At 40.9% G+C, this 24,433-nt stretch overlaps 1 protein-coding gene across 1 annotated transcript; it reads right to left on the bottom strand.

Moving 5' to 3' along the window:
• Positions 1-12,508: 12,508 nt before the first annotated feature.
• LOC138953607 (BBSome complex member BBS1-like) lies at positions 12,509-23,859 on the bottom strand. The gene is made up of 15 exons (XM_070325478.1): positions 23,700-23,859; positions 23,170-23,336; positions 22,618-22,707; positions 20,588-20,712; positions 20,116-20,162; positions 19,728-19,836; positions 19,026-19,157; positions 18,449-18,555; positions 17,863-17,989; positions 17,071-17,299; positions 16,629-16,787; positions 16,123-16,256; positions 15,501-15,635; positions 14,693-14,779; positions 12,509-13,745 (listed from the first exon to the last, which is right to left on the bottom strand). The coding sequence occupies exons 1-15, from the start codon at positions 23,723-23,725 to the stop codon at positions 13,659-13,661; spliced, it is 1,761 nt and encodes a 586-aa protein (XP_070181579.1). The 5' UTR covers positions 23,726-23,859; the 3' UTR covers positions 12,509-13,658.
• Positions 23,860-24,433: the final 574 nt, after the last annotated feature.

The raw sequence follows: 24,433 nt of genomic DNA, 5'->3' as shown, positions 1-24,433 counted from the left end.
TCATGTAAATTAATACTTCTTGATACATATTTAATTTGTTATATTAGCAAAGAAAAACACCAGTATTCTCATTGCTAACAGTATCATAATTTCTCACTGAATTTGATTATCGTACAAACCAAACCACATATTGTTTGGAAATAAACAATTAAAAAGAAATTAAAATGCTAATATTAATGTTCACTTCGTACTCAAAGAAAAAAGAGATACAAAAGAAATACACATAACATCACATATGCTCTGTAAAGGAGAGAGAGAGAGAGAGAGAGAGAGAGAGAGAGAGAGAGAGAGAGAGAGAGAGAGAGAGAGAGAGAGAGAGAGAGAGAGAGAGAGAGAGAGAGAGAGATAATAAGGAACACTAAATTGCGCTGCATTTACAAATGACGTCATTTTCATCTTGACGATATATATGACGCGCCCCTATTCCTTTTCTGGACACCGGCGCAAGCATCTTTTGACCTCCAAATAAACAGCGAGGCGAACATGGTAAGTATCTCCACAAGAGCGAATCTGTCTCATTTCTTATTCATTTCCTCTCGATCGATATATTTTACTTGCACGGTAGCATTATATTTTATTTTAGCTTATTAATGGAAGGGCGCTGATCATGTATGACGCTTAGTTTTCGAGATAGGTGTACTATGACGAAGAACATCACCAAAAATCCCTCAAAGATATAATATAATATTAAATAATTCTGTTACGTTTGGCATCAATCTGGGAGGTATTTATCTGGTAACGTTGAGCAAAAATGTGTAGGTCTGTGCTGTTCAGTTGAGGCGGTTGGGAAGCAGACAGATTATTTTGATTTAAATTAATCACTGGCCAAAAAAAATAAAAATTCGTCTTGAAATCTTATACTTACTGTTTTTGGACATGATGTTTGTGTATATGTTTTGCAGTCCATTTGTTTTTATGACGGCGAGACTGAATTGGTACGCTAAATGTTCCATTAATTCTTCAACTCGCGAGCTTGAATATGACGTCAGTTCAGCTTTCGTCATCCGTGATCGTTTGGTAAGCTTATTTCAACCAGTGTGATTTTCCATCACTGTGTTCTGCGTTTCTGACAGACCAGACTCAGTGTTGAGAAAAGCATCGCCAAACATTGCGGTAAAGCAGCTGATTATGAAAAGGAAGCGTGCGGAAGGATGTTTGAGTCTTGCAAGAATTTCTGAAAAAAGAATCCTCCCTTGACAGAAAATAAAGATGTCTGTGTGTCGTCTGCTTTGAAGGTAGGGAGATGTTGAAGCATTCAAGTCAAAACGCAAGCCGCGTTGATGAGCTTGTTGGTGTTATTCTTTCTTCAATATCCCGTGGATTTGTTCGCAACCATTTTTAGAGCTGTACCTTGAAAGGAAACGGCAAAAAAGCCTTTGAATACAAACTTTCAAAAAAATCTGGATATATAGTTATTAGTTTGCTCCGGAACTGCAACGTCGATATGGCAAAACCAAGGACCTCTAAAAAAAGGTTTTCAGTCGTCCTTGGGCAAAACAAAAAATTCTGGATCAATGTGCGGAAACAGGTTGGTAGTGTCACATTTGTATGGTTTGGAAGAACTGCTCATTATCTACATAGCACTCCGGCCCAGTTCTGTTTTTCGTCACACCCAAAACCGTTATATATTTGTTTTAGGCGACGCAGCATTATATGTACAACTACTATGTATATTATATACGGTCCCAGTCCTTCGCGGCAGGACGATTCGAGTTTGTTCATAAGGATAAGGATAAGATTTTATATAGTCCATGAGGGTAACCTCACAGAAATTCGGGCTGCTTTCTACATAAATTGTGACTTGAGACCTTTTTTTTTACCAACTGAAATTCAGATATACAGTGAAACCCGGCTATATTGAAGTGGCACGGGACCCGGGAAGACCTTTAATATAGCCGGAACTTCAATATAGGCAATTCTCGGTTATATTGAATTTCCCTCCTCGTTCCTTCAGAAATTCAATATAACCGAACTTTTTTTCCCTATACGTTCTCATTTCCGTGTCCACACATTGCGTTTGATGTGAGATATATTCCCATTAATCTTTCACCTGTTGGCTGTTGTTCTTCGAGCCTCCTTGCTTTTTTCTGCACACACACACACACACGCCCCCCCCCCCCCCTACACACACAAACACACATTCCATATTCCTCAGCTACTTCCTTTCTTTTTTTGCAGCCAGTTTCCAGCTTCTGAATAAGCTCGATTTTTCTTTTGTCAGACTCACCCTTTTTCATTAAGTCAAGTTTTGACTAAATGTTTTAACATAGAGGGGGAATCGAGACGAGGGTCGTGGTGTGTGTGTGTCTGTCTGTCTGTGCGCGTGTGTGTGTGTGTAGAGCGATTCAGAGTGAACTACTGGACCGATCTTTATGAAATTTTACATGAGAGTTCCTGGGTATTAGATGTGATGTTTCTGACAGAAACTTGGCTAAGTGATACTGGCCATGAAGCCACATGCCAACTCTTGACTCCACCTGGCTATTGTTTAAAGTCATGCCCCCGATCCTCTAGAGGTGGTGGGATTGCTGTTGTTTTCAGGAAGTCGTTGGAACCTTTTGTTACTTTCAGAACATCCGCTCCTTATGAACACACTACCTTTGAAGTTGTAGAGATGGTGATTACCTGCCCTGGCACTAGCACTTGTGTGATCTGTATATACCGCCCTCCCCCCAATGCAAAGAACAAGTTCACATTCCCCATGTTTCTCACAGAAGCTGAAGAAATGCTTGAACATCACAACACTCACACCTCAAACATCGTCCTCATCGGCGACTTCAACATACAATTCGACCAGCCACAGAACACCGACACAAGACAGACGATGGACCTTCTTGACTGTCACGACCTCAAACAGCATGTAGACGCTCCCACACGCAAAACACACATCATTGACTGGATTGTCACCCATGAGTCCACTGACCTGGTGTACGACATCCTGCTGAATGACTACCTCAGATCCGATCACTCTGCAGTTTTGTTCTCTCTTAAAATGGCCAAACCATCCAAACAGAAAAAGCGCGTAGTCCGCCGTAACCTCAAAGAAGTTAACACTGACACATTTCGCGCAGAAGCAGCCCGCCGACTGCTTGATCCTCCGGTATCCTCAGACCCTGTACGTCATTACGACTCCACTCTCAGCACACTTCTTGATGAACATGCGCCCGCAAAAACCAAACTCATCGTAGATAGGCCTTCTGCACCCTGGATCACAGCTGAAGTTAAGTATGCAAAACAGTTGCGTCGCCGAGCAGAGAGGAAGTCGCGAACCTCAAAGCTGGTAGTTGACAGACAGATTTACAACAAGCAAAAGGAACATGTTCAGACACTCATCGCAGACGCCAAAAAATCGCACTACAGCACCAAAATCTGTGAAACAACCTCTGCCAAAACACTCTTCTCCACAATGAATGACCTTCTTGGCTGCTCTTCTGCTTCTCCCTTGCCCAACAACATCGACCCCTCCAAACTGTCGCAAGCTTTCTCTGATTACTTCCATAACAAGATCCAAACCATCCGTGACAAACTAGACAAAATCCCACACCAAAACTCTGAAACTCCTCCTGCATTTACAGGCACTCCCTTCACACACTTTCAGCCTCTCACTCTCACTGACCTGGAGAAAGTCCTCAAAGAAATGACCTTGAAAACCTGTGACCTTGACCCTCTTCCCACACAACTCTACTCTGACTGTCTTCCTGAACTCCTCCCTTCTATTCTCAAAATCATCAACACTTCTCTGCAAACAGGCACTGTCCCCAACTCCTTTAAGACTGCTATTGTCAAACCTCTACTGAAGAAACCATCGCTTGACCCAAACACCCTCAGCAACTACCGCCCTGTCCCAAACCTTTCCTTCATCTCCAAACTCCTTGAAAGAGTCGTCCTGAAACAACTCAACTCTCACCTTCTTTGCAACAATCTTCTCTCTCCGCTTCAATCTGCCTATCGTCCTCACCACTCCACCGAAACTGCCCTTCTCAAAATCACTAATGATCTCCTCCTTGCCACTGACCAAGCTGAAATCTCTGCCGTCGCTCTACTTGATCTATCAGCGGCCTTTGACACAGTCGACCACAACATCCTCCTTCAACGCCTTCAGCACACCTTTGGTATCCATAGCACAGCTCTTTCTTGGTTCTCTTCTTATCTTACCGACCGCTACCAGACTGTTTCGATTGACAAACTGAACTCTGACCCCATCAGACTTGAGTGCGGAGTCCCTCAGGGCTCAGTCCTTGGGCCTGTACTATTTACTCTCTACACTCAACCTCTTGACCACATCCTTGACCGACACAACGTTTTCCACCACTCTTTTGCCGACGACTCTCAACTTCACAACAGCTCTTCCCCTGACCAGTCTGAATCTCTTCTTTCCTCTATCTCTGACACTATCACTGACGTGCAGAATTGGATGACAGAAAACAAACTTCAGCTCAATAGCAACAAAACTGAAGCTATCCTAATAGGCACTACATCCAAACTCTCCAAAGCCACCTCCGACTCTCTTCAACTCTCTGACTCTTCTGTCCCTCTGTCTTCTGCTGTCAAAAACCTCGGAGTCACTCTAGACAACACCCTTTCCATGAAACAACACATCTCTTCTGTCTCTCGCACCTGCTACTTCCAACTCCGCCGCATCGCCACTATCCGCAAGTACCTCACCACAGATGCTACCGCCAAACTGGTCACTTCCACCATTCTCTCACGTCTTGACTATTGTAACTCTCTCTTGGCGGGTCTTCCCTCTTCTTCTATCTCTCGTCTCCAACGCATTCAAAATAGCTCTGCCCGTCTTGTCTTACGAAAGAAAAAGAGAGATCACATCACCCCCCTCCTAAATCAGCTCCACTGGTTGCCCGTTCCTGCCCGTATCACCTACAAAATCAACACTCTCACCTACAAATGCCTCCATGGTCTCGCCCCTGCCTATCTCTCCGACTCTCTCTCTCTCTATGTCCCTTCACGAGCACTCAGATCATCTGCTGACTCCCTCAAGCTCAACATCCCCCACACCAAACTCAAAACAGCAGGTCAACGCTCATTTTCTTTCCAAGCACCTAGCCAATGGAACACACTACCTCTCCCCCTCCGTCAACAACAGTCCCTCGAATCATTCAAATCTGCACTCAAGACATTCCTTTTTTCCAAATAATCCATGCATTCTACACTGCCCACCCCATCCCACCCTGAATAACTGTACATATTTTAATGGTTGATGGTGTGTGTGTGTGCTAGTGACTTTAAGTCTCCGTGTGTGTGAATGAGTGTATGTGCGCCTTGAGTCGCCTGTTGGTGAGATATGTGCGCGTTATAAATATTCGTATTATTATTATTATTATTATATCGCCGGCCGTTTTTTTCATTTTTTGGATAAATGTCTTTGATTACGTCATATCCGACTTTTTGTAAAAGTTGAGGCGGCACTGTCACACCCTCATTTTTCAATCAAATTGATTGAAATTTTGGTCAAGCAATCTTCGACGAAGGCCGGACTTTGGTATTGCATTTCAGCTTGGAGGCTTAAAAATTAATTAATGACTTTGGTCATTAAAATAAAAATTCGAAAATTGGAATTAAAATTATGTTTTTATAAAATGATCCAAATTTACGTTTATCTTAGTCTTCATCATTGTATGATTCCAAAAACATATAAATATGTTATATTCGGATTAAAAACAAGCTCTAGAAATTAAAAATGTAAAAATTATGATTAAAAATAAATTTCCGAAATCGATTTAAAAACAATTTCATCTTATTCCTTGTCGGTTCCTGATTACAAAAACATAATATAGATATGATATGTTTGGATTAAAAACACCCTCAGAAAGTTAAAGCGAAGAGAGGTACAGAAAAGCGTGCTTTGCAGCACAGCCCAACCACTACCGCGCTAAACAGGCTCGTTAATTTCACTGCCTTTTGTACGAGCGGCGGACTACGGTCATTGTGAAAACAATGCAGTGCGTTCAGTTTCATTCTGTGAGTTCGACAGCTTGACTAAATGTTGTCATTTCGCCTTTCGCGACTTGTTTATTTTGCAGCCATTTTTGCTAGTGTACAAAGGGAAACTACTCGCATGAACAAGAGAAATTAAGTCGGGGAGATCTACGCACCACAAGAATACATGGCGTAGCTGTCAGAGACCCGCGGCATTGTTAGACTGTAATTGTTATCAGAGACCTCCTGACTCGAAAGTTGATGCTGATCTGGCCTCTCCCCTTCCTCAACTGATTGCGCTGACAGAGGCGTGTCATATCATTCGGCGCCCGCGCAGTCATTGTTCTTAAAAATAAAAAGTTAAACAAATCTTTGGAGCAAACATTTAATATAGCCAGGTAAAAACGTCCCGTGGGCTAAAAAATTTGTTCAATATAGCCGGGATTTCAATATAGCCGACTTCAATGTAGCCAACATTTTTGAACAAAGACAAAGTAGAGCTTCAGCCGGGACCTGAAAAATTCTTCAATATAGCCGGGATTTCAATATAGCCTACTTCAATATAGCCGGGTTTCACTGTAAATAATAACTGGTATTTCTGTTTCCATTCACTAGTGACGGGTTACTATTTATACGGTACCGCAACATTACATTGTCAGTGACTGCAAAGATTTGTCTTCCAGCATTCTCATTAACTGTAACACAATAATAAAATACAAATTCAATCCGCTAGGACCTAGATGCTTTGCTGGAGAGATGAAAGGTGATGTTATATGTTGTTTGCAGATGGAACTGTCCGCAGAGTTTGATGATAGCTACTTGGGGAAAAAAATTAGCGAAGAAATCATAACGTCGCAATCATCGTTTAACACGGACTCGACCTCTGGAGCAAGTGGTTCCCTGATGACATCTACTACGCCAGTGAAAAGGACCTTCCTCTGTCCGACTTGTGGGGAGCAATTTCGATGGAATTCCAACTTGACCGAACACTGCCGCCTGAAACATCACTTCCAGGCAGGGGCTCGGTACACCTGTAACATTTGCAGCAAGCCGTTTATGAAAAAAATAGATTTTGAAGCGCACCTAAACATGCACACAGGTCTGAAACCATTCATTTGCGGCAAATGCAACAAATCATTTGCAAGCAGAAGGAACCAAACCTGGCATGCATGTTGTAACGCTGACCCAGAGGTACATGCTTGCAGCCAATGTGAAAAAACATTTTCCCAATTGCACAAACTTCGACAGCACATGCACGTCCACGACCTGCACCCTCAATTTGCATGCCCTCGCTGTCAGAGGAGATTCAAACAACCGTCAGGCCTTAGTCGCCATGTCTCATCGAGGTGCCTAATGACAAATATTACAGAATAAAATAATGCACACTGACACTCTCTCTCTCTCTCTCTCTAAATGACTGCTATGCATGTAACACACACACACACACACACACACACACACACACACACACACACACACAGAATTCCCTGAAATACTCCCGACTTTAACTCCCCCCTCCCCCCCCCCCCCCCCCATTATATGTGCTCTTTCTCCGTTTCAATCTCCGTTTCTTTTTTTATCTCGGCAAAATATAGATTGATATTAGCTCATACACTGATATTAGCTCATACACATTCCTTAATATCATAATTCAACCACAGATATGTTTTGCGTTCGTTCTTTTAACCTCACAAGAGTCATGCCATTCCGTTGCTGTGTGATTCATATACGACCAGAACAATGCCTTGTTGCTTTAACACAACGATCCCAATGACGGTGATTCCCGTATTGAAAACCCTGCAGTTAATAGTTCTTAATTTTATTAGTTAGTTGTTTTTTCCATTTCTATTGTGGTTCCTGCTTCATGTTTGAAAACAAGTAAAAGTGGCAATGATAAAGCATTTGTCTTGACCAGCAAGCAATGACTGTACGCACGCGAGCGTATGTGTGTGTGTGCGTGCGTGTGATAGAGAGATTTTGGGTTGGATTGTTCATTGCACCTTATGATGGGTGTGAGCACTCACGCACAATGATAAGAATACCTTTACAATTAAATTAAATAAATCATGGATGAAGCTAGTTAGTATTCCCAACACACAAACTGCGTAGTTTGCTCTTTACGAATAAATTGACAATTTACGAACCTTGTCTGCAGTCGCTAATGCCATTGGCTAAGCAGAAAGCGTGTATGCAACCTTGTTTCTATACAACACTCAAATGTAATACACTGACATCGCAGATCACTTTGCAGAGGACAACAGAAGACAACACGAATGTCAGCGTCCTTACTTTCCCTACCCCATGGTCATAAATACATATCTGCATCATATCTCTTAAATCGATTATCATGTAAACTAACTACATTCATATTCAAAATCAAATATTGCAGTAACCATTCCAAAACCAAATTTCTTACCATTTAACTTCGTGCACAATGATAAATGGCTTACGAAACTCAAACTGATCACAATTCTGAACATGGTTCTTTTAAAACGTATAAAGACCGGTTCACACATTGTGCACTAATTTCTAAAAATAAATAAAAGTCATCTGACATTGTTTACAACTTGCCTCTTTCATCAAATTCATACAACATTAAATAAAGGCTCCCCACGGACGCCCGTCCTTGAGGGTCCCGGGACCCCCACTTTTAAGCCCCTTTGTGGAGTTTTAGAGGGTCCCGGGACCCCCACTTTTAACCCCCTTTGTGGAGTTTTAGAGGGTCCCGGGACCCCCACTTTTAACCCCCTTAGTGGAGTTTTAGAGGGTCCCGGGACCCCCACTTTTAACCCCCTTAGTGGAGTTTTAGAGGGTCCCATCTGCACCGTCTAGTTCCTCCTCCTTTCCGATATCGTTCCCGCGTGTAAGTGGCATAATTTGTGCTTGCATTTTGACTTTCACTGACGACTACAGTCTGAAAAGAGTACGTACGGGACGCACGACACTGGAAATGTTGTGCGTCCCTGGACCCGCTCTTTATAGGTTTAGTGAGTCCCGGGACCCCCTCAATGAATTTCTAGTACGTGATTTCGGCTTTTAGTGCGCATAGGACGCAGGGACGCGCACTTTGGGGAGCCCTGATTAAATTAAGAGGCTGTTTTATTGCCAACTACTTTCACTCCTGCTGGTGTGAACAAGTCGGCTCACCGTCTCAGACTTCACATAGGATAAACCCATGACTCCACTGTCACATGAAAAACACACACACAAACACCCTGACTGCTTCCTGTGGTGAGTCTAAATTATGTGAATATTTAAATGAGTTGTACATTAATCCACAATAAAATTAAAAACATTCACAAAGTGCCCAGACGAGGTTGACTTAAATGAAAGCCTAACAATCTGTAATTGTTATTTCTTATAACTATAGTCCCAAAAAAACTGAATCGTAAAATATACATTGAAAATCGAAAGCATTTCCAAGAGGGCAAATCATTATGATCTCAATTTCAAAGTTCCTTTGAAAAATGTTCTAAAAGATGCATACACTCTTTCCGTAATAGCAAATCGTCGCGGTCGATGACTGACATGAGGTTGACGCGGACGATGACCGCGGCTGAAAAAGTAACACGACGCCGCGGTACTAACCGATCAATCCATGGGGTACGTGTACGAATAGCAAAATTATGTACAACCAAGGACACTGTCAGCCAAAAGACTACCCAAAAGACTTGCTTCAAAGATACAAGACTGCCGCGTCCTTAGATCCCCTTATTCCAATTACAATCATTGTTCAAGCTCATATAATTATTTGCTTAATCACGCTCCACGCTGCTGGCTGCACACTTGAAGTGAAATGAAAACACTGTTCATCACCATAAATCGTGTTAAACGAAGCGGCCGCCAAACACTTCGTCCACGACTTCAGGCAAACAATCACATAGCTACACAACAAGAAATAAAGGGGTTAATATTGGGTCCAGGATTGACACGAAAGAAGATTTAGAAGAGACACTCACCGCCGCGTGCGCATCCCGGCGTTGCGGTCCAAAAAACGCTTGTCGAGCGACGGGGTTCATATGGCCTTTAACCGTATAAGCTCTTATGCGGGGTGATAATCAGCTAAATTAATCCTGGGTTGAAGTCCGGACCGAGAGAGCTTTTGTGCGAAGAGAGAGAGAGCGGGAGGGAGGGGAAGGGAGTGAGAGAGAGAGAGCGTGTCTGTGCTATGCAACAAAATGCTCAGACAAGCTGCAAGCAAGCACACACACACACACACTGAAAAATAAATCAAGATGTGGTGATAAAAGCCGTTCTCCAGTTCAGTGTGTCTGAAGTTGCGCTGACTCAGTATTTCTATTTGTGGCTCATGTTTCGCATTCATATCCGAGAAAGTATCTTATTACTGTGCTATATGTTATTTCGAGTCGAGTTGCTATTGATCACTTTCAGTGAGTGCAAAAACTAATCTGGCGTTGGGACAAAGTTTCAGTGGCAAAAACAGATTCTGAATGCACTTTCATGTGCAATGCCGCATTCTGATGGCATTGTCTGTGTGTGTTTGTTTAAGTGTGTGTGTGTGTGTGTGTGTGTGTGTTTGTGTGCATGCATGTGTGTGAGAGAGAGAGAGAGCTCAGTCGTTAGCAGTGCTGGCTTTTACACCAGTTTGTCGTTTAAGGGCGTGAGTTTGAGGGATTTATTTCCCAGAGTCAACTCAAGGTTTGTGCAGACTCTCCTCGCGGTGACCAAATTCCCCCGTGAGCACGGATGCGCATGATAAAATGAGTTTTTACTTTAATGGGCTGACACAATGAGGTGTTGTTCTGTTGCGAAAAGTTGTCAGAAAGGAAAAGTACAATATGTTGTTTGGTTAAGTTGCTTTTGTTTTGAATTGTACAAACACACACAAACACACAAACCCACATTTCAAACTTCTTCAGCCTTGTTTAAGTTGCAGAGTTGCACTTTATTTGACATGTTCACACAACCAGTCACCACAAATGTCTTTCATGAATGGACGGAAATTTACTTCAAAAGTTCAAAAGCACACATCCTAGAAATTTCACTGTGTTTCTTAATATCTCATACTAATAACCTTACAACCACAACATACATTCACACATTTACGCTGCACACACAAGAACACCCAACAACAAGTCGCGTAAGCTGTCGAATTCACGGAATGAAACTGAACGCACTGTATTTTTTCACCAAGACAGTACAGTCAATCCCCGCGAGAAGGAAATCGCTCACCTCCCACGTGCAAAACGCAGTGAAACCAACACGCCAGAATAGCGCGGTAGCGTATTGTGCTAAGCAGGAAAGCGCGCTTTTCTGTATACTTGTTAACTTTCTGAGCTTGTTTTGAATACAACCTATCATATCTATATGTTTTTGGAATCAGGAAATGATAAAGAATAAGATGAAATCATATTTGGATCGATTTCTTAAATTTTAATCGTAAGACTAATTAATCTATTTTCGTTAATTGTGATCACATTTTAAGAGTAAACATGACATATGTATATATTTTTAGATTCAGAATGTGATGAAGAATACGATGCAATCAATTTTAAATCTGTTTGCGAAAAATCGATTTTAATGACAACTTTAATGAGCAAACTCATTCATTAATTTTTAAGCCTCTAAGCTGAAATGCAATACCAAAGTCCGGGCTTCGTCGAAGATTACTTGACCAAAATTTCAACAAATTTGGTTGAAAAATGAGAGCGTGACAGTGCCGCCTCAACTTTCATGAAAAGCCGGATATGACGTCATCAAAGACATTTATCAAAACAAGAAGGGCAAAGCCCATACGACTCACATGCTTGACCTAAACCTAGCAATGACATCATACACTAAGAACTGCTTTACACATTTTCCCTACCAAAATACATGTGACCTTGACCCAAGGTCAAGGTCATCCAAGGTCATGCAACACAAAGCTGTTAATTCAAGACATAGGAAGTACAATGGTGCTTATTGGCTCTTTCTACCGTGAGATATGGTCACTTTTAGTGGTTCACTACCTTATTTTGGTCACATTTCATAAGGGTCAAAGAGACCTTGACCTTGATCATATGTGACCAAATTTGTCTCATGATGAAAGCATAACATGTGCCCCACATAATTTTTAAGTTTGAAACAGTTATCTTCCATAGTTCAGGGTCAAGGTCACTTCAAAATATGTATACAATCCAACTTTGAAGAGCTCCTGTGACCTTGACCTTGAAGCAAGGTAAACCAAACTGGTATCAAAAGATGGGGCTTACTTTGCCCTATATATCATATATAGGTGAGGTATTCAATCTCAAAAACTTCAGAGAAAATGTGAAAAATGTGAAAAATAGCTGTTTTTTAGACAACATTTATGGCCCCTGCGACCTTGACCTTGAAGCAAGGTCAAGATGCTATGTATGTTTTTTGGGGCCTTGTCATCATACACCATCTTGCCAAATTTGGTACTAATAGACTGAATAGTGTCCAAGAAATATCCAACGTTAAAGTTTTCCGGACGGCCGGACGGACGTCCGGACGGACGGACGGACGTCCGGACGGACGGACGGACGGACGGACGGACGACTCGGGTGAGTACATAGACTCACTTTTGCTTCGCATGTGAGTCAAAAATGAAAAAACCTCTGGAGATACCATACTCAGGATCTCTCATGTCAAGTCTCATGAAGATCGGTCCAGTAGTTTTCTCTGAATCGCTCTACACACACACACACAAACACACACACACACACATATACACCACGACCCTCGTCTCGATTCCCCCATCTACATTAAAACATTTAGTCAAAACTTGACTAAATGTAACAACAATAAAACACACACAAAAACACTGAGAATATTCACATTAAAACATCACAGAATGTAAACAATTAGACTTCTTTCACAATGCATTATAGTATTCTGTACAAAAAATCACAAGGGGACGGACAGTGTCAATGAAATTTAAAATTCACGCTTCAAAAAACAAATCACAAGATACAGGCAAAACCCACTGTACCCTTACTACTTTGAAAGGAAAGACAAAAAATTAACTGGACATTAATTCAAATATCAGGGATCCAAACAGTAGTAACAGATTCTTAAAGTAAAATGTGCAATCAGTGTCTTTGACAGAAACTGCTAGTATTCATGACAGATTCACTTACCATCTACAGAAAGTAACATAGGCCAAATAAATAAGACAGTGTTTTCGCTGTAATTGACATAGATCTTGCTTCATTCTGTTCAATGTGATACAAAAGTTTCTCAAAGTTGCATTTCATCAATTATTCCAGCTTTGCAAGATATCCTTGCTCAACAAACTTTCAACAATCCCCACCAATCTCAATACAATTTCCTTTCACTCCTCCAAAATTATGAATATGAATAGAAACAAAAGCACAAACTTGAAAACCAAACCCAAAAGCAAAACAAACAAACATCAGAAGCAGTCACAGAGGGTTGTTTTTTCCCAATGGTTTGCACAAAAAATCCACAGACACAGATCAAAACGGTGCAATTTTTCCCAGTACCAACCCAAACGGCTGCCTTTCCAAGCAACCAAAACATTACATTCTTGCACATAGAAGTGATTTATTTAACACATGGTGGGTTACAAAAAAACAAGAAAAAAACTACAACATTGTTGGTTGTTTTTGCTGAACCTTGTTTCCAGTGAAAGCATTTTTTTCCGAATTATAAGACCTAGATCTATCCAGTTCTCAACAAGTCTATCTGAAGCAGTCTGGAATGTAATGAGCTCCACCACCGCAGAGTGTTGAACCTCATGACATGATGACGGTCTCGGCCACAGGCATGCTGATGACGCCAGTGATGAGTGGAACGCTCTTCCCTTGCTTCAGCACAAACACCTGGTGAAACAACAATTACTTTCTGGATGAAAATACACCATACCCATCATTTATCATTCTCAAACACAGTAGAATAAAAGTACACAATAATGATAATTAATTAATCTTAATAATACACAATACCGATCATTTATCATTCTCAAACACAGTAGAATAAAAAAAATACACAATAATGATAATTAATTTAAAATCTTAATAATACACAATACCGATCATTTATCATTCTCAAACACAGTAGAATAAAAAAAATACACAATAATGATAATTAATTTAAAATCTTAATAATACACAATACCGATCATTTAGCGTTCTCAAATATACCAAGATATAAAAACAAAACAATACCCATTACTTATTGTTTCTCAAAGATACTCGTATGACAAAGACACAACACCAATTATTTATCGTTCTCAAATATAGCAGGAGATAAAAAAAACACAATACCCATTATTAATTGTTTCTCAAAAGATACTAGAATGGGGAAAAAAACACAATACTGATCAGTTATTGTTCCCAAAAATACTCGGATGAAAACGACATGATACCGATCATTAATCATTCTCAAAGATAATATACGCTCCAAGGCTGCAAAAGTCAAACCTGCAGATAGTACAAGGATTCATGCTCATCTTGATCTGATAGTCAACTATCATATCTTGGGAAAACCACCAAACTCCATTGATGCTCAATACACATTAACAATAAATCTTCATCTCCATCATTTTCTCCAGTGAATAAATATCTGTCAAAGAGCTCCATGATGCTACTTTCATTTGAAAAAGCCAAAACTGAGTCTTAACATTTGGCACACCTTTAGCTCCTGTCCAATTTTTGCTCAATGTTGTGTTTCAAAGAACCTACAATTTTGTTCATGTCCAATTCAATGTTTTACTAAGAACACTAACATGCTACAACATGTTTCCATGAGATGTGTACTGAAGGTGTACCTTGACGTTGTCGGAGACACCCTTGTCATTCTGGCAGTCGATGAAAGTGTCAAAGATGTAGTTCAGGCCTGGCACCAACATGGGAACCTGCGTCCACAAAAAGAAAATAAGGATGAGAGTAAGCCGTAATGGAATAGATCTGAGAAACAAAGGGATGCAAGCACTCTAAATGCATATGCAACAAAAGTGAGCGTCATGCAGAACCAATCTCCTGCAGCCTGGTACCTGAGAGAAAAACAAAGCATTGGAACGAACAAGCGACTTTCATCCTCAATGAAATAGGTTTGAAAAGATAACAAATGTCTTTTTACTCAAACAAACTGTTATACAATGTTATTTTATTCACTCAATCAAACCAAGTGTAATGCAATGGAAAGTACTGGGACAGTGGGTTATAGCAATTTTCTTCAAAGAATGTATGTCACAGCAGATACAAAACACAGGTAAACATATAGCACACACATACATGTGCATGAGATTGTCACATTTTTTGCAGAGAGGGTTGGGGGGCAGGGGGAACTTTCTTACCATGGTTGTCACATATTTTACCAAGCACCTACCCAAAATCTATAATGTAAGTGTACTAAGCAATCAATCAATCAATCAATCAATATGAAGCTTATATAGCGCGTATTCCGTGGGTACAGTTCTAAGCGCTTGTCGAAGAGTTGTCAACACAGGACTAACAAAGAAACTAACATCTACAGACGGACACGAACCCTATCACACACTAGCAAACCCTGATAAACATACAACAAACAACTGTTTAACAACAATGTACACATCAATAGAAATGTAAGTCAAATACCTGTATGAACTTTTTGCGGAAGGAGTAGAGCCTGTCGTCAAACTCGAAGGTGATGAAGAGGTTGCTGGAGGCCTGGGTCAGGGATGTGTTCTGGAGGTTCACCGTCAGCTTGAACGTCGGGCCTATGCCTTGAATCTGACACAAACACAATGGTATGTAAAACTCAACACATTCCATCTCAAAGCAACGTCAGTCACTACCAAAAGAAAAACAGCAATAAAACTAAGAAAAACAATTGCATCGAAAGTCGGGCCTATGCCTTGAGTCTGACACAAACACAATATGGTGAAACTGAACTATGGTTCACATCCCACAACTATTACCCTACAATGCAACCACAACCACTACCGAAACAAGAACAGCAATAAAACCAAGAAAAACAATCGCATCAATCACAAAACAGTTTGGTGATAGTATGTAAAACTGTCTGCAAAAGCTCTGCAGAGATCAAACACAAACAGCACCAAACTGACACATTAACATACACTTTCAGCATTAATTCAGGGGATTTGGTTCATGCTCTTGTCCACAGCTTGACTCAAACATTGTTTGTCTCCCTCCACCTCCACCTCCAGTTTCCCCTCTTTCTGGTCCCACTTCACGCAGACTTGCAAATGTTTACCTGTGCAGAAAGTTTGAGCGGTTCAGTGGGGTCAGAAGAGATGGGGTTCATACTGTTGTCCAAGGCCTTGGCGTACTCTCTGGCCACGTTCAGTCGCAACAGGTACAAATCCCTCTGGAAGGTCCTGTGCATGGCTGCAATTCAAAAATAAAAAGAAACAATCATGCAATTTTTGTATTTTTTTAAGAAAAAAAATTGTGACAAAAGTCATACACAGCATAAAGTTACCACACTACAGAAAGAGCAACATATATGTAGAAAAATGCACACATACTGGCGTGCACGTATGTATACATGTACCCAAACACACACCCATGCACACCCACCCTCACACACACACAATCATAAAGCACACACACACACATGCAAGCACACACACACACATACACATGCAAGCACACACACACAAAAGGGGTGCTTGTCATTGTAATTGTGTGAGGTGTGTTTGTGTGCGAGTGTGTGTGTGCATGTAATTTAATTTTAAAAGAGTTTAAACCAAGACTTACAAACAGCATTTTCACGTTCCCGAAGAGTCTGATCCACAAACAGTTTGGTCTTTTTGGGAACATTCAGCTTGACGTTCTGTGCTGAAGGGGGGCCAGCCGCTAAGTCTCTCTCTTCAAACTTGGCGCTCCGTTTCAAGATTTTCACAAACAGGCTACCAGCTGAAACATACAGCAACATTTTACAAAGATTCTCACAACAATTTGTCTGGTAATTAAACTGGAATCCTTCTGAACAAAGCAGCCAAAGGTTTTCTAAGAAAAAAAAATTAATCGATGAATAAAGACAGATATAAACAAACAAGCAAATAAAAAATTCAACAAACAAGCAAATATTGTTTTAATAAATAAATAACCAACCAACAAAATACAGTAATTAAATAACCACATGCTCACACACACACACACACACACACACACACACACCACATTACACACCACTTACACTTAGTGGTCATGACCATGGTTCCCTCCTCCCGAGCGAAGCGGCCGAATCGTAGCCCAGTGACCACGTCCTCTGTGTGTATGACGTCCACCAGGTACTTCTCCTTGTACAGCTGCACCTGACGGTTGGCAAGGGCGACCGCCACGGCCTTGAACCCTTTGGGCTTGAAGTCGATGGCCTCCAAGGTCATGATGGTGGAGGGCATCTTCACTGTCCATAACTTCTTGCCCTATTTAGAAACAAACACGAAAACAAGTATGCTTCTGTCAAACTTCAGTTTTTGGATCCTCTATTGTAAGACTCCCTCTAATGTAAAACATCATCTTTTAGTACATGTTGAAGTAAATGTACCTCCACTTTTAAGACTCCATTTTGCTCAATACCCCTTTAAAAAATAATACATGTATTTAGGAGGTTTTTCGAGGCAGAGGTAGCACTGTATCTCATTTTTGTCTTATTTATAAGTCAATTGATGTATGAGAAACCTTAGGAAATATTCATCATAACATATTTTGGAAAATGGCTGAACATTTTATTTAAGCCCTATTATTATCCTGGATTGGCTGTGTGTGTACAGTACATGGAACCCACTATTTAAGATCCTCCTCTCCTCCCCCCCCCCCCCCCCCATCCACACGCACATTAATGTAAGACTTTACTCTTCTCTTTCTGTTCCTAATCTCTTGTAATTTACATCCATTTTTTGTATTAAGACCAGTTTTCTTCACACTTGTTTGAGTCTTAAAAGGGGGTTCCACTGAACAGCACACTGTCCCTGAACGTGATTCCTACCTTGGCAGTAAAGCAGTGCAGCATCTGGTCCATGGTTCCCACGTAGATGTTTTTGTTGATGCGCTCCATCCCCACTGGCTGCGACTTGAGCTCTATGCAGTGCTTCACCACTCCCTCCGACGCCCCTCTGAATATAGCACCATTGTCAAAATACGACAGACTCTTTGTATACTTTTCAACCTGAAATCTGTGTGCCAAGTGCGGAGCGCAAAGCTCATCATTCATTCTGCCTGAACGGGTCATTGCGGTGGCATGCACTTACTTTTTATGCTTAAGTCAGTAACATGTACCTCCTTAATTAACACAATCTATAAGAAGAAACAATGTCAAGCTAGCTATCTAAGAAACAGTACTTGCATTAAAGCAGACAATCTTGCTTTATGCAGCTTTGAAGAACAGCTTTCCAGCGCACTTCTATCAACTATAAATCAAAAGTTCTGACATAACCTGCCTGTGTACTTGATTCAAAATGACCTACTTATGCAAGAATCTCTTTGAAATGATTAAAATTGTAATGGCTTCACATAAAAAAAAGACATGACCTGTTATCTTAACATTTTTAACTACACATACAAATAATAACCACCTCTTCAGTGTGTAGACACATCCGTTGCGACATGACGTGACAATGCGATACTCCACGTCAAACAGACCGTTCACACTTAGAAACACTGGAACACTGGGCAGCTCCATCTGAAAAATGTTTTCAATTGTAAATTAATCCATGGCTTTGCATCCCATACTAACCCATTCACCTTCTTCTTTCAAACAAACTCACAAACAAGAACACATGAAATGTAATACAGGCATAAGGAAACAAGTAAAGACTTTGAAGATCAGTTGTTCCAAAGGTGGTACGTTCTATACAATGTTCAGGAAAAAAAGCAAAAAACACAAGCTAATGCTAACAATTAAATTAAGTGCAGTCCTATAAGTTCCAAAGCTACCTCTACTTCTAACAGCAAATTCCACCAAGAGAAATGTAGCTGCCCTTAAATGTCTCAAGTACAACGATCAACATTTTCGAAACTTCAATTGTTGGTCCCAGTATACTTCCGGTCATAAGACAAGAAACCTGACAGCATTTTGCTGATTTTCTCGCAAGCTTAGATTTCCACCCCGAACCCCTTTCCTCCTGCAACCCTTCACACACAAGTACTGACCGTAGCGAGGACAGTGAAGGCCTCAGGGTCCAGAATGTAGATGGCCTTGTTCTCTGTGCCCAAGACCAGACAGCTGATGGCGTCATCGTCAGCCAGAGACTTCTTCAGGGTGCCTAGGCAAGTGATCACAGTCTGCAAATGAAAGTCCACACAAACAAAGTTTTGTTATCCTTGGACAGTTTCTTCTTCTTCTTCTTCTCGATCGCTCAGACAGGAACTCCGGAACTTCTGATGAAGTTTGCAGTACAGCGAAGACTCCGCAGGGTGCCTAAGATCTTCTCCTGAACTGGTGTGTCCGCAGGCCATGTTTCTGCTCGTAGTTTCTGGTGGATTGGACAGTGTTGGAGGAGGTGTTCCACTGTCTTGGACAGTTTCAAACCAAAAGCTTACAACATCTGTCACCACAATAAACAATAACATTAACAGCACAAAACAAAAAAACATAGCAACAAAAGTGACAACTATGCTGACATCTTTGCTGTCATCAAAACTAATGCAGTCATTCTTGAAAACAAACTCGATAACAAAACTACATCTTAGTCAAGAACTATTCAGCTCCATCACCCTTGAGCGCACTTACTAAAGTGTCCCATTCTAAATGGACAGGGGGATTCCACTGTATATCTAAAAGGCACAACAACAGCACGACAATACAAACAAATTAAAGCAACAGTATACTACGTGACAAATCATGTGTCTCACCTGTCGTTTGAGGGCGGAGGCTTTGTGAACCTGTACAAATGGGTCAAGGTCACTTGCGTCCAGTTGCAACATGCGCAGTGATCGCACTGTCAGTACTGACCCTTCCATTCTTTGAAAAAAAGATGACAGTACATTGTCAATACATTATTCATGCAATTATTTGATGCAGACAGCTCACCACAATAATGACAATGACAAATATAATCAATAAATGTGCAACAATTTGAGGCATGGAAGGTTGTTCTGAAATTTCACACAACCCCCTCTCTCTTTCCAAAGCAGCAAAAGCTTACAACAAGCCTCTGCAACAAATACTTTTGTAGAATTCTGATGAGCGAAGATTTTTTATAGTGGAATATCTTTGTAGAAAATAAAATAATACACATACCTTAAATTTTCCAGTGTCTCTCTCATTACAAGGGGGTTTACTTGGTCCTGAAATGATATAGAAATAAAAATGCATTGCGTTCATAAGTAAAGAGAACAGTTATTTTTCATTCAACCATCAACTGCATGGGTTTAATTAGCAAATTGCTTCAAATGTATTTGTAACAGCAGTCAGGATTGCAAGGAAGGAAAACTAAGATGAATATATATAACCCAGCAACTAGCCCCCAGTTTTTTCTTCAAACATTGATGACCTGAAAATGAAAGAACTGGCGGACATATCTGTTTTATTACGACCCCCTTCCCACAACCACCACCCCAAAGGATCCCGACAAGTTCTTTATATAACTCACCATTTCATAGTGACCACCTGCCCAAAACAACTACTCTTGGTCAATCCCTTGGGTGGTTGATATTATAAGATAGGTTCTACCGTCCAATATTTTGTCCTTCCTTCAGTGGAAATGATTTACCATTTTTGCCTGGTCCCACAGGTCTTGTTCTACAGGATGGATGTCCAGGGGTGGCAGGGTGAACTTGAAGTAAGGCCGCAGGTTCTTGTACACATAGATGTATGGACCAGAGGCCACAGCAATTGCTGAAAGAACATGTGATTTTACAGTTGATCTGTCAAGCAGGAAAAATGTGAAACATCAACTAATACTGGTATGAGTACAGAAACTTAAAACACTCTTGACTCTTAAAAAAAGGTACATGAATGAGCATATTTGAAAGTTAAGGAGTGTACAGTGGAGTCCAGCTATAACGAACCTGGGTATAACGAAATCCCGCTTTTAACGAACTGCCATTGATTTCCCGGCAGACAGCCTTCTATTTCTTACTTGTTACTTTCCGGCTACAACGAACCTTTTGAACTCATTTGCATAACGAACCCCTCTTATAACAAACACGTTTTCATGACCCAGAGCCGTTTTGTCTCTAAAAGTCACAGGGCTACAACGAACTGATGTCAATAATTGGCTCCACTGACAAAAATACACAAAAATACACAAACACAAGTAAAAGTATACCGGTAACAAACGGTCGAAGAATGAAAATAAGCCGCACATCAAAGGAAGAATACAGAGTGGAAATATGTGTGCTCTGTGTGTGCGGCAGGTCCATTGTGATGCCTTGTTTATAGACACTGACCTTCTTCCCAGGGGTCAATGACCCAGTTTTAGCTATGAGAGGTGGTTCCCCTGTCATATCTGAGAGAGGAAACACTTCCTGCACCCGGGTCAGTGACCGAGTTTAACCTATGGGGCGGTCTCTTTGATGTCTTGAGAGGAAACATGGCCAGGGTAGTACCTAGTAGCTGAAACATGCATTATCACAAGTTGTTTGACTGGTACTCAGGCGGTCTCTTTGATTTGTTTCCTATTTTGATACACTCGAGGAAAAAAGTCGCGCTTTATGACCCGGAAAATACGGTACATGCTTTTACACGACTTTTTGCCTGCCAAACGGTTGTGTGACGTGTCTAGTGTGTTGGCGAAGTGTCTTGTGCTTGTCACTTCTCGCTTTCAGCCCTCACCGCTGGCTAGCACCGTCTGTCCTTTTTAGGACAATGCGAAAAGAGAGCAGAATGCGTCAGTCTCTCCTGCTCTCCACAACAAGCCCTAAGTAGTGTCTCCATCGCGGCGACAGGCGTAAACTGGGTACCGCAAGGCCCCAGGCTAGACTACAAGGACTCGGAGGAGGTTGGCCCCTAGACGTGCGGCATGCGGGCCCACCGGTGTGTGGAAACGCCCAGGTGCCCACGAACCAACCTCCAGCTATGGGTCAAATAGCCGGGCAGGATAGGCTCGTCAACCCTGGCAGGCAGCTATCCTAAGAGAAGACCACTCTGAATTCAAAACGAGGGTAGAGGAGGCTCATCATCCATGGAAGGAAACTCGTCTAGGAGAAGGAAAACTCCGAAATGAAACCCACGCAGTCCCTCGAAGACGGAACGGCACTGGCCTTTTTTTAGGCGGGGAGCAGACCGGGTGCCTACGCTACCCTCGACAAATGGTTGTGTCATCAACGAGAAGAAAGAGAGAGACACGACTTTTTAAATTTTACTTCTAAAATTACAGTAAAGTGAACATTTGAACTATGCCTCTCTATGGATTATATTATGAAGCTGTTGAAAACATGCAGAGATTGTACTCTCCAAGGAAAGATCGATGGGACGATCATTTGAAGGTGAGTGGGAAAACTTGTCTTGAGGCCATTTAGGGTTGAAAACTCTACAGCGAATTACTGATATAACGAACTAAAATGTATCTCCCTTGAGATTCGTTGTACCCGGACTCCACTGTATGTGTTTAGTCTGTTGGGCATCTAAACAGATGTAAACTCTATTTATAAAGTTACATGTGTGTGTGTGTGTGTGTGTGTGTGTATGTGTGTGTATGTTTGTGCGTGTGTGTGTTTTCGTGTGTCTGTATTGTGCATGTGTGTGTGTCTGTTTGTGCGTACATGTGTGTGTGTGTTTTTGTGTGTCTGTATTGCTCACCTGGAGTCCTTGGTTCCAGTGTGTCCATGTAGAATGTGACAACACCTGTTGGCAGGTCTATGATGGTGTGTTCACTCATCAAGTTTGTATCTGTGTGACAGAAGAATATTATAATCATCATCAGTTCATCAATCAAATAGAGAAATAATGTATCATCCCACATACAAGCAAAAACATTTTTTTAAAAAGTCTTTACAATCTCAGAAAGTAAAATAAAATAAATAAATGAACCAATAAAACAATTAAACTAATAAAACCAAAAAAACAACACACAAAGGAAAACATGAGTTATACACAGATGTATCTCACATGATGACAAACGCTTTACTTTTTCACATCTCTAATTTATGCACACTTTTAGAGCTGGTATGTAAAAGCAAGTAGTGGCGGAGAACTCAACAATTAATATAAACATGCTTTCACCTTGTTGCATAATAATAAGAGAATAAGTGCAAGTACACTGAAATTACGCATAATTTACCCAAACCATGCACACAATCTATGAAAATGATGAATAAAATTATGTAGAGGTTACAAATCTGAATCACACACTTTTGTAGACTTTGAGCTTCATGTCATAGCTGCCAGTCCCCAGGTCTGCGATGATGAGTTTGTAATCTCCATCTGCCTGGATGTCTGACAGTGTCATACACTGAGTGAAAGTGTACAATGAGGCCACTCGGTCGTTGTAGGCGTCAAGCCATTTGTCATTTGCTTCACTGCAACAATGGACGGAATGATGTAAAATATTTCTGTTCCACCGGACCTTCAATTCCTTTTCTTTATGATGAAAATCAGCTCAATAAAGTTAAAATACATGTCACAGTGTACCTGGGAATTTGTACTTGTAGTCCCAAATAAAAACATTTTTAAAACTGTAAAAAAACGTACACTATGATCGTTATTGATAACATGGTATTTTAGATAAACGTTAATATAACAATACCGATTATAAGAAACTATTCCCCTTGCAAATACAGGTATCTGAAATGTACAGTGGAATGCGCACGGCCAATGCGCGGCCCCCAATGCGTACTCTGCAAAATGTTTGCTTTCCCTGAAAACTGAACAACAATACTCACAGCGGTTGTTCGTCCATTGCCGGCATCTTCAGTAAAGCCTTGGTAATTATTTACACTGTTGATTTGTTTAAAAAAAACAAACGATGCGGCGTTCAAGATAACCTAGAAAAATATAAAACCGACTGTGTCAATTCGGTTGCCGACGAAAACATTCGTTCGCCATTTTGAATGTACAAATGCTTAACTTCCGGTAACATGTTCTCTGCCATATCAAACTTTCTAAGCTAATAATAATTTAGCACATCATTTCATAGACATTGAAATATTCCAAAAATAAAACGATTATTTAATGTAACAAATCTATTTCCATACTTTGTACTTCTTTTGGCAATCTAACTTTTCAATAAAGTATGGCGGGTAACTCAACTCAAGCAATCTCGTCTTAACTCTGGTAAAGTGCAGATACTTGACTGGGAATTGCATACTTGATGATAAAATGCTAAGGTGGCAAATCGATTAACTAAACCATGCACACTCGCTCACATATAACTCTGAATAAGATCATATTATAAGCCTGATCAGTCTCTCTGTCTGTCTGTCTCTCTCAGTCTCATTCTCTCTCTCTCTCTCGCTCTCAAACTTGTTAGTCAATTTTCGTCAGACACAGTGCGGTTCAGTAGCTCATTGCCTGCGTAATTGATGTTTTAATTATATTGCCTTGGCTCATTTTAGTCAAATATACCTTCCTGTCCTAGAGAATGTATTGGAAGTGGAACTGTTTGTGAATCACTGAA

The sequence above is a fragment of the Littorina saxatilis genome, linkage group LG17, assembly GCF_037325665.1.
Source record: "Littorina saxatilis isolate snail1 linkage group LG17, US_GU_Lsax_2.0, whole genome shotgun sequence".
Lineage (NCBI taxonomy): Eukaryota > Metazoa > Mollusca > Gastropoda > Littorinimorpha > Littorinidae > Littorina > Littorina saxatilis.
This window is presented reverse-complemented; position numbering and strand designations above follow the sequence as displayed.